This window comes from Cebus imitator, unplaced genomic scaffold (genome assembly GCF_001604975.1).
Source record: "Cebus imitator isolate Cc_AM_T3 unplaced genomic scaffold, Cebus_imitator-1.0 Scaffold51, whole genome shotgun sequence".
Classification (NCBI taxonomy): Eukaryota; Metazoa; Chordata; class Mammalia; order Primates; family Cebidae; genus Cebus; species Cebus imitator.
The window spans coordinates 5,589,598-5,601,789 of record NW_016107366.1 but is presented as its reverse complement, the minus strand read 5'-3'; the positions used below and the strand labels follow the sequence as shown (position 1 = coordinate 5,601,789).

At 35.1% G+C, this 12,192-nt stretch overlaps 1 protein-coding gene across 1 annotated transcript in view; it reads left to right on the top strand.

Moving 5' to 3' along the window:
- Positions 1–12,192, top strand: part of LOC108303860 (tomoregulin-1) — a 111,001-nt gene that overhangs the window by 32,340 nt on the left and 66,469 nt on the right. The window contains exons 2-3 of the mRNA XM_017527791.2: positions 1,516–1,625; positions 11,221–11,350. Coding sequence (XP_017383280.1) covers positions 1,516–1,625; positions 11,221–11,350 — 240 coding nt within the window. The remainder of the gene's footprint in view (positions 1–1,515; positions 1,626–11,220; positions 11,351–12,192) is intronic.

The window sequence follows — 12,192 nt, the reverse complement described above, 5'->3', positions numbered from 1 at the left end:
TTTTTTTTTTTTTTTTTTTTTTTTTTTTTTCTGGGTGAATGTTTGAACTTTAGTCCAATTCTGTGCACCTGAGATCAGTTAAGGAAAATAATTTTTTGTAACCCAGCTGAGATTATTTCAGGGAGATATTGTTTTTGTAACCCATGTAGACGTGATCTTGCCCTCAATGCAGTACTTAGTTGACGGTGACTTCTCAAGTCAGTACTGTTGACTATCAACTCCTTAGGGATTCAGGTACTCAAGTACTGCCAGCTCCTCAGAGGGTCAGTTGGGAGTAGGATACCCAAGATACCACTGTACAGCAGTGAGAACAAATGGGGTAGATAGAGGTAATGAAATGTCACTAGGACAGTTGTCACTGGACATAGAATTCCCTTGACTTAGTTTACTGAGTCCTGCTTTGAAATCTAAATAGAAAACAACCAGGAATGGGATAACTGGAGAAGTGCTCCCTTAGATCTCTTTGCCAAAACCTCATCATAATCTAGAGATACAGGAGTCCTTGCCCTTCTCCCAGAGAGTCTCAGCTTTTGAGTGGCAGAATCAGGAGTTAATCTAGGACTCTCTCTGCTCCCAGACTTATGTGTTCAATCGATACACTGGGATGGGTTTTTTTTTTTTTTTCAAATAAGCAGTAATTTGTTTCTTTATTATTTGCCTAAGTGCATTTGTTTTTGTAAGTTCTCATTCCCCATACAAAGGACATGAAAATTGCATTGTAGTGATTTTCAACCAATTTCACATCATTGGTGGCTTTACTTCAAGCGCTAACTTTGAAGCTTAATTTGATGCTTAATGTCAGAGCAGGAACCAAATGATTACAAAATTCTGGTTTTGTCGATTGGCTCTGCTTGCTTTGGTAGAGTCAACTTAAATCAATCCATTAAAAGTTTAAAGTCCAGTAAGAGTTTGAATCTCTTTAATTCTGTGTGCATAAATACTCCATATATACTTATTGTATGAAATTCAAATTCATTGTTCTTTTGTAGTTAAAATAGTTTGTCTAGAATGAATAATGATCACCCAGAATTTATTCTGCAAACAAAAGAATTAAGATAACTTTTTATCTCATTTAATTAATAATACTCTTAATTCTCATTAGCCTTAAAAGTAACTTACTAGAAAAATAATCGAAAATCTTAAATAAGAAATAGTAAGATTGTTATCTTAAGGTCTTAGAAGGCAAAATAAAAAAAATTCTACAGATTTACCATTGGAAGTTATGTTATGTCCTGAAATTTTGAGTTTTATTTTGAGTTACTTTTAGGTTCATTATTTTGCAGGATTCTGTTTGGGGAATACTGAGCAATTTGTCTTACGGAATTTCTTTTTGTATATTTATATCTTATTATACTTCTGAATGGGGGAGCGCAATACATTTTAAGGACTTTTTCATATATATGTATGTATATACACATATATACATATATACACATATATATACACATATATGTATACACACATTTGTATATAGAAAGCCAAATATATATGTCAAACAATTTTTTTCTTTTGCAGAATTAAATGTGAGGGAGTCTGACGTAAGAGTTTGTGATGAGTCATCATGTAAATATGGAGGAATCTGTAAAGAAGATGGAGATGGTTTGAAATGTGCATGCCAATTTCAGGTGAGGAAACCCAACCTATTTTGAAAAGCTTTATATCTTCATATTTTATAATTCTAAATTCTTCAAATTAAAAACCTTAAAACACCTTGCATCCCGTAAAGAAATTGGGTTCACAGCCCCTCAGTTCTTTTTTGTCAGATGATGCCCTGTTAGTTGTATCTTCCATGCTCTTGCATGGAATTGAGGGGACAAATTGACAATAGTGGATATGAAAATTCTTTGAAAAAATATCAAATTTCTATTTAAATGTAAGGTATAATTGTCACTGAAAGGAAAGAAGGTACAGGTTGAACCAGAGTCTCTTATTTTAAATGTTGGCATCTTTTTCCTTTTCTTCTCCTTCTAGTCTGTCTCTTTCCCTTCCATTCTTATTTGTTGCTGTCTCATCTCTTCTGGCCACAGAACTTGACTGACTTGGAGACTCGGGTAAGTCAAGGTTAGAGCTGAAATAGCAAGTGGAACCTCAAACTAAGAGTGTAAATATTTTTGCTTTTCAGATGCTCTTTTAGTTGTGATTCTGTTGTCTAAAAAAGTAAAACAAGGGAAATATGTTACATTTAATTCTTTCCTTTTATTTTCTGTGATTAAATTTTAATCAGACTTCAGAATGTTTCTTACAAGATAGTCTCTGATGGCAGATTTAATATGAGACAAACAAGGAACTAGAATTTTTTTTCCACTTACAATTTTATTCTAAACGTACCCACCATTTGGATTTTGAGGGGAAGAAAGGGTACAGAAATCAGGAATGACAGCATAGGAGAGTTAGTATTTCTAGTACCCTGTGACCTCAGGCAAATTTCTGTATGAGCTCAGGTAATTTTCTCTGCATCAGTTATTCTGTCAGAAAAGAGAAGGCATGTTTCCTACTCTTACTTAGAATACTGTAATGATAATCAAAATTGGAAAGAGAGCTTGCATATGAAACGTCTTTGAAAACTGTAATTGAAAAAAGTGGAACATTTAGGTAAAGGAGGAAGGGTAGGTAGGTATACTGTTGTCCAACCAGTTTCTTCATGGTCGAAAGGGACTTTACATTCAATTACACAGAATCAGAGGAGGGTTTCTCTTGGGCGTTTTCACATCAGCCATCTTCTGCCAAGCTTTCTTAGGTGCTTTTGGCTGGCTTCTGATTCCTGCTGCCTGTTGACTGGAGACATCACTTCTTTGCCAGGAGTGCCTTTCCGTAGAGTTCTGCATAACATGGAAGGTGACTTTAGCCAGAATGAAATGAGAAGTTGGTGATAATTCAAACTGTTTTCCCCCTGAACCTAATGTGTCACTTTTCTCTGGCTACTTTCAAAGTTTTCTGTTTACTGTGTTTGACTATTAAGTACTATGGTATGGTTTTCCTTGAATTTATCATGCTTGGTGTTGGCAGAGATTCTGAAATCTATAAATTTGTTAGTCATTCAGTTTGAGAAATATTTTGTCATTATTTCTTAAAATATTTTTTTCTGCCCATTATTTCTTGTAATCTTCCATGACATGTGTTAGACCTTTTGATACCATCTCAAGGTCTCTGACGCTCTGTTCATTTTTTCCCCAGTGTTTTCTTTCTGTTCTTTACATTAATTTTTATTGATCTGTTTTCAGGTTCACTAAACCTTTCTTCTCTTGTCTCCATTCTTCCCATCTAGTGAAGAATTTTTAATTGCAGATTTTTTATGTTTTGAATCTGCAGTTTCTATTTACCTGCTGGGCTTTCCTCTTTTCATTGACTATAAGCATATTTTCCTTGTGTGTAGGTGTTATTGCTGCTTTAAGATATGTCTGCTTAGGTCCATTTCTAGGACATCTCAGGTATTGCCTTTGTTGATTGTTTTCTTATGTGAGAATAGATCATATTTTTCTGTTTCTTCACATTAGAGTGGCTTTGGATTTACCTTATACATTGTGAATCATATGTTTTAGAGTGTGTGAGTTCTGTTATGTTCCTTTGAAGATTATTGTTATTTTTGGCTGAACCCAAACTGCAGATTCTGTTTTACTTGTGTTGGGCAGCAACATGAGTATCAATTCATTTCTTTTAGCATCAGTGGGGCTACTTGGAGTTCACCTCATGTGTGGTTCAGGGGTCAGCCAGAAATGTGCTCTGTGTTTATATGCGGAACCTGGGACTCCCCTTGAGATTTCCCTCTCACTTTTTAGTGGCTGTGGTTGTCCTCAACTCTGTTCTCTGGTTCGTTAAAAGAAAGATGGTGGAATTTATTGATGGAGATTTAGCTACCCTGTGTGGGGAAGACCTGGGCTGTTCCCCTCGTCAGCTGCTGTATTTCCTTAGATTAAATTCTTTTAGGTGGAAATGTTGGGCCAATGGATGCTCATGTGCAGATTAACATTCTCACCAGTAGCCTCATATCAGATGGCCCATTTCCCCTCAACCTTTTGGTAGTGTCCTTTCAAATTTTATAAATCTGAAAGGCAAAAACAATTTTTATTTGCATTTGATTACTAGAGAAATTGAAAGTGTTCCGTGTATTTGTTGACCATTTTTTTGTGAATTAATATTTCATATTCTTTGTCTAGTTTTTGAAGTATTTTCTTCTTCCGTCATGTTGATTTGTAAAGACATACATGTGTATGCATATGTATATACTCTGTATAATACAATATTGGAATATATGTATATATATATATACTATGTATATATATATATATATACTATGCTGAGCATTTGATATTCATTAATTCATAAACTCTCAAGAGAACCTGCTGCTTTGATTGATTGATTGATTGAGACAGAGTCTTTATCTGTTATCAGGCTGGAGTGCAGCGGTGCGATCTTAGCTTACTGCAATCTCCGCCTCCCAGGTTCAAGTGATTCACCTGCCTCAGCCTCCCAAGTAGCTGGGACTACAGGCGTGCGCCACCACACCCAGCTAATTTTTGTATTTTTAGTAGAGACGAAGTTTCACCATGTTGGCCAGGATGATCCCGATCTCTTGACCTTGTGATCTGCCCCCCTTGGCCTCCCAAAGTGCTGGGATTACAGGCATGAGCCACTGCGCCTGTCCACTTTGATTTATTTTTAGAAAGAGTAGTGTATGACCATATTAAACAACTTGAACAATATAAGAAGGTATGTAACAAAAAAGCCTTCCACCCCAGACTATCAGTTGCTCTTCTCAGAGGCAGCATCAGTTACTTCTTAAATTCCTTCTAGAAATATTTTGTGTGTATATAAACATGTGTGTTTTAATTCCCCTTTTAAGTATCAAATCATTTAATAGTATTTATCTCAGAGATTGTTCCTTTTCAGGAAGAATAGATTCCAAAAAACTCTATATTTTAAACTCTGTATTTTGTATTTTAAAGAAGCTACTCTAATTTCATTTTTTTGTTTTTCTTTTTAATACTATATATTCTTAATTGACAAAAATAATTATACATCTTAGTTTCATTTTTATTTTGTTTATGTTTTAGACACAAAGACATTTTAGATTTTCACATCATATTTTTCTGTCTTTTTGTTTGGGTTGGAGTCTCTGTCACCTAGGCTGGAGTGCAGGGGCACAATCATAACTCACTGTAGCCTTGACCTCCTGGGCTCAAATGATATTCCCACCTCAGCCTCCTGAGTAGCTGGGACAACGGGTGTGCATCACCACGCCTGGCTAATTAAAAAAAAATTTTGTAGAGCCAAGACCTTAAAAAATTTTTTTTGTAGAGCCAAGACCTTGCTAGGGTGCCCACACTGGTCTTGAACTCCTGGGCTCAGGCGATCTTCCCACCTTGGTTTTCCAAAGTGCTGGGATTACGGGTGTGAGCTACTGCGTCCAGCCCTGCTTTTCTTCATTTTTTGAGAAAAGTATTTCCCTGAAACTCTAAGATTATAAAAATATAGCCTTTTTGACCTTTTAGGAAATATACTTGAACAGCTAGAAAATCCTTCCATGATCTGTCTGAATTCCTTGCATTTACCTTGTGGCAAAGCAGGGAAGGAAAATATGTTAGGAGTTGAAATAGACATTTATCTAGTGCTTACTTTGTGCTAGGTATGAGACTAGATGCTGAGGATGTAAAGATGTTTAAAGTCTGGTTCCTTGCCTTATAGGAGCAAACTGCCTCAGGGTTTACAGTATAGCTTGATCTTGCTACTGAGTGAAGCTTTCTTTGACCATTCTCCCTTCTTTATAAGATTATAAATCTGTTCAAGTTAGACTTAGGTTATTGCCAGCTTAAAAATAATGACCTGACATGCCCATTAAACTCTTCTCTGCTGGATGCTTTAGCAATATCTTTCAATCCATTTTAAAAACTTGCTTGTGATTCAGCATGCTTTTAGTGCTAAATATAAGCTTTCTGTGATATTGTTTAAATACATTTTAACAGATAACAGGATTTTAAATAAAAATTAAAATTGTTGTTTTTCAGTCTGCTAAATAAGAGCTATTATCTTGTCACATATATAAACAAAGCCACTTTTGTTAATTTGGTATACAGAAAAATGATTAATACTGCATCTTTCCCTGAAAACTTTGTATAAAGTAGAGTCTATGACTTTTTTTCCTGTTTTCTTTCTTTGTCTTTGTTCTGGAGTTCTCTATGTGTCCTTCTTCCTGTATTTATCAATGTCTGCTCTTGCTAGGTGCCATGCCTGAGTCTTGTTAGACTTTTATATTAGTCACAGTTCTCCAGAGAAACAGAAACATAGACACACACACACACACACACACACACACACACGAATGTGAGAGTGAGCGAGCAATAAGGAATTGGCTCATTTGATTATGGAGGCTGAGAGGTCCTGTAGTCTGTGATTTGTTGCTAGCCCAGGAAAGCCAGTGGTATAAGTCCCTATCTGAGACTGAAGGCCTGGGCACCAGGAGAAGATCAGCGTCTCAGCTCAAGTGGTCAAGCAGAAGGAGAGAAGAATTCTATTTAGTTTCTCAGTGGATTGAATAATGCCCATTCACACTGGGGAGGACAGTCTGCTTTGATCCACTTGATCCACTGATGCAAATATTAATCTTGTCTAGAAATACCTTCACAGATACACCCAGAAATGATGTTTAATCTGGGCACCATAGGGGCCAGTCAAGTTGACACATAAAATTAACCATCACAACCTTGTTATTATTTTCTGCTTGCTGTATTCAGCAAAGTTCCTGACACCCAGTGGGTACACAATAAATGCTTGGATGGATGCGGTTCCGGAGTTGTACACTGCTCCATCTTTCGAAACTACTTAAAATAGCTGGCAACATCATCACATTCTTCTGGCTAAAGAAAAGATATAGGGGAGAGTTCTTCCTCTCAGCGAGGTGGCAATATAGAGGAAGCACACTTTAGGTTAGAGTTAGAATCCAAAATCTGCATAAGTCAGAAATTGCAAATTGTTAAAATTTTCCAAATCCCATAATTTGTCCATTAGAATAATTAGAGGCTTCCAGGAGAGACCCATGGAAACTGAGAGTGACCAACAGCAGGTCTACTTCTCCCATCTCACACTCACTCCGTGGTATGTGCTTGTGAGGGTAAATTTCGGAGATATTAAGTCCTCTGCTCAGTATCACTGAGTTACAGATGGCAATACCCCACTGACTAACTTGAGTGTGTGGTAGTTAAAATACATCATTTGTGAGGAATTGTGGCTCTTCCACTTATTAGTGACTATCGGCAAATAACGACTGAGAAATGATAATAGCAATAGCAAAAATAGCTAATGATTATTGAGAAAGTACCATGGTCAGATGGAAATGCTGAAGGTAGATTCTCTTATTTAATCCTCCTAACAGCTTTGTTAGGTAGGTACTATTATAATTACCATTGTACACCATTGAACACGGTGATGGTGCTAGCCTATTGTCACACGGTTGGTGGGCCCAGGATTTGAGTTCAAACATTTTTGACTTCATAGCCTTAGCTCTAAGCATTAAGCCATGTACTTTACATGGTTGTGATATTTAAGTTAGGACATTTAAAATTGTAGACTAATGCTTACTAGATAAAAACTGTTTAATAAATGTTAAGATTCTCAGCCCTATCAGAATTAATGCTTCATTTTAATATTCAATTTCTTTACTATCCTTAGAAGAAATTCATAGATAAATTAACCAACATAAACACATGATTAAAGAAACAAATATAATGCATGATTGCAATATAAAGGAGAAATAAAAGTAATTTATAATAAAATAAATATTTTAATATGTAAATGCTTGGGTATGATTACCCTAGAAGAAAATACAGTCGTCAGATGTTTATGTCTACTTGTGATGAATGTTTGCATTTAAAAAATTAAAAGCAATTTCATACCAGGAGTACATGAAAACAAAAATGTAGGAGTGTAGTAGATGCTAGAATAAAAACCAATATTAGAATAAGGTATAACAGATCAGAGTTATTTGTAGTATTATGGAAAGTCTTGTCAAAATTCCTACATGAATACCAGAGAGACATTCAAAAGTTGTGTGGTACTTGTCTTTATTGCATGGGACTGTCCTTTCCTTTACTGTATGTACTTCAGGCATCCTTGGAATCTATCTGCTAAATGACAGTAATGTACCTCTGTCAATCCAACAACCAAAAATGCCGCCAAAGGGACAGGCACCGCTAGGGGGCGATATTGGCGCCTTTGTGAGCACGACGTTAGAAAGTCAGTAAGCATTTGTTGGGGAATGATAGTCAGATATTGGAAAATTCATAGATTTAGTACTTGATATTCTTGGAGCTCATAGTAGTTTCCTTGGCTAATTATCTATTGTGTAATTACAAAGTAACATATTTACTCATGCAGTCGTCATTCTAGTTATTGTGCAAATTTTAGGGAAAGAGAAGAAAGGAAGGTGATCCATGAAAAATTGGAGGAATATGTATATAATTGGAAGCCTTCCTAAAATAAAAATATAATTTTAATAAAAGTTGTTGTAAGATTCTGCTGATACTGAATGTATAGCAAAGTCGACTAGGTTATAAAATATTTTATTAGAAGTTTTTTTTTTTTTTTAACCAGTGCTTGACCTGTGGTAGCATGCCATATGTACACTTCATAAAGTAAATCTGATCACTTTTTAAAAGTAGACAAATGATAAAGGTAAGTTTTACTCATTGAAGAAAAATAGAGAAATACAGAAAATCTTAAATAGGGAACTAGGAAACCATGAAGACAGGTAATGTGAAAAATTTATTGACATTTTATTCCAGGATTTATTTTATGCATATCCATTTTTTTTTCTAAATGGGCTATATTTTCTTGCTATATTTTATTTTACATTATCATATTATTTAAAAAATTTACTATTGGCTTTGTGGAATACGTAATACATTTAAAAATAGCACAGAATTCCCAGAAATTATATATGTGCTTTTTGCCTAACTTTGTTAGCTTTTCTTGTCATACAATTTTTTTAAAGGTAATTCTTTTTTACAATTATTTTTAAACCTCAACTTTTATTTTAGTTTCAGGGGGTACATGTGTAGGTTTGTTACCTGGGTTTATTGCATGATCCTGTCACCCAGGTAGTAAGCATAGTACCCAATGGGTAGTTTTTCAGCACTTGCCCTTCTCCCTCTTTCCCCGCTCGATTAGTGCCCAGTGTCTGTTGTTCCCATCTTTATGTCCATGTGTATCCAATGTTTACCTAACATTAATGAGAACATGAGGTATTTGGTTTTCTGTTCCTCAGTTAGGATAATGGCCTCCAGCTGCATCCATGTTGCTGCAAAGGACATGATTTCATTTTTTTTTTTTTTCTTTGAGATGGAGTCAAGTTCAGGCTCCCAAAGTGCTGGGATTACAGGCGTGAGCCACCGTGCCTGGCCAGTTTCATTCTTTGTTATGGTTGTGTAGTATTCCTTGGTGTATGTATACCACATGCTCTTTATCTAATTCACCATTGATGGGCACCTAGATTGATTCCATGTCTTTGCTATTGTGAATAGTGCTACGAAGAACATACGGGTGCATTTGCCTTTTTGGTAGAGTGATTGATCTTCCTTTGGGTATATACCCAGTAATGAGACTGCTGGGTTGAATGGTAGTTCTGTTTTAAGTTCTTCTGAAAAATCTCCAAACTGCTTTCCACAGTCGTTGAGCCAATTTACATTACCACCTGTGTCACATTCCCTTTTCTTTGAAGGCCTGCCAGCATCTGTTATTATTATTATTTTTTGAGTTTTTATAGCCATTTTGACTCTTGTGGGATGGTATTTCTTTGTAGTTTTGATTTCCATTTTTCTGGTGATTAGTGATTTTGAGCATTTTTTCATGTCTATATGTCATCTTTTGAGAAGTGTCTATTCATGTCCTTTGCCCTCTTTTTAATGGAATTATTTGCTTTTTGCTTGTTGGATTGTTTAAGTTCAAAAGGTAATTCCAAATAACTGTAATATTAATTTCTTGAACAGATACAACATACCTCAATTAAACATTGTCATGTTAGATATTAAGATTTTTACTTTATCGATATTATAAATTTCTGTTGGAAATGGCTGTAATAAATGTTTGTCTACATAGATTTCTAGATGTGTAATTCTGGATCAAAAACCACATTCCTTTTTTAAGGACTCTTGAAAAATATTCTTAAATTATGTTCCCCAAAAATTGAAATTTAGATGACCAAAACTGGTGTAGTGGGATGTCCACCTAATTGAATTTTTTAATAGACAATTTTATAAGTTAGAAATAGCATCTTAGTGGACAACTCTGATTGCTAGTGAAGATCAATAATTTTTATACATTAACTGGCCATTTGTAATTGTTCTGTAAACACTTCATGTCTGTCTTTGGTCCCGTTTTTATTAATTTGTATGATCTATTTTTTAAGTAATAATAATGATAACTTGTATTATATTACTATAGTATTTTCCCCAGAATTTAAAACTTTAGTCACTGATGATACTTTTCACATGTAGATGTTTTAAAGTTTTTTAAACATGCCGGTACAGTGTCATTTCTCAAACCTGTGTCACCTTTTTTCTTCTTCATCTGTCTTATTTCTACTCATCCTTCAAGGCTCAGTTCACATTCCACTTTCTCTGAGGAAGCTTTTCTTGAATACTGCGCTTACAATAATAGGTATTAGGCATTACATGCTCACTGATTTGGTACATGATCTAGTTTTGCAGTATTGGTTTTTACCTACTTGTATGTCTCTCTTACAAGATTGTAAGGTTTTTGAGAGCAGAGATCATCTTATATTTCTTTGTGTCTTCTATACTATTTACCTTGGGACTTTGCCTACTAGATGTTTTGAATAAATGAATTTTTTCTATTTTTATGATTAGGTTTGAATGAATAAATGAATTTTGATAATAATAAAATGCTATTACATAAGTAGCACTCTTTACATTTTCAAGAATTTCCTCTTATTATCTCAGTGATTCTTCATAGCAAGCAAATGAAATAGGTAAAGATTTTCATTCTTATTTTTAGGGACAGGTGGTAGTTATTTTCCTTGTAAATATGAAAAAATGTATGAAGAAGTAGCATAATTCTTTTTTAAACCAAAAAAAAAAGCAAAAAACAAAAACAGCCAGACTATTCAGTAGTGAAGTTTGTTATAATGCTATGGTATTGCATTCATGAATGTGAAATAAACTATTAATATTCATGCCTAGTTTTGAGAATTTATTTTTGTTTCTTCTGCAGTGCCATACAAATTACATTCCTGTCTGTGGATCAAATGGGGACACTTATCAAAATGAATGCTTTCTCAGAAGGGCTGCTTGTAAGCACCAGAAAGAGATAACAGTAGTAGCAAGAGGACCATGCTACTCTGGTATGTATGATATTCTTCTGAATAAATTTTGGAAAATATGGTGGAACCATTTCTAAAAGGGAGTTTTGAGTCAGAGGTATATTTCCACAACTGCTGCATGGATGGGTGGTGGTTGTCGAGAGGAGTGGGGGAAATCTTTTTTGCCGTCATTTCACGTTGTTGCTTTTTAACCCCAGGGGGTCTTATATGGACTTATGGTACTTCTTACTACATTGTTAAGGCTTAGCACCCTTTTTGTAGGGACTTACTTTCTATGTGTGTGCTTTGTTCTATGATTTAAACATTATAAGAATGAGCTTTGAGGTATGGAATGATAGGGGATCTGTCTTGATGATTTTTTAAAAAGACATGAGCAATTTCTGTAGAAGGTCATTCGCAGTATCACAGATTGTTGCTTTCCAAGTCTTTTTTCTCTGCCACCTCTTCATCCCATGCTGTTTGTATCTACTTCATCTTTTCTCCTTCCAGAATTGGTTGTGGTCGATTTTGGGAGCTATTAATGTTATTTTCTTACTTGTGTTTGTATTAATGTTCGGGGATAGAGATGCAGGTGAGGTAACTTCAATTATCGTAGTGAGGTTAGTGGTAAAGGTGAAGGCAATTCTTATGGGATTTCCATTTCCTTTCTTTCCCTATATATTACAGTACTCAGAAATTCTCCCTTTTACTAAATGCGACCATTTTAGGGTCAACTGCAAAGTCAAAGGGACAGTCCCCAAGGCTGTTCTCACTTCTGACACCAGCTGAGATCAAGAGGTTCCCCAGCTAACGCTAAGCTTAATAATTTGCTAGAAGCGATCACAGACTCACTGACAGCTTTTTTTTTTTTTTTTTTTTTTTTT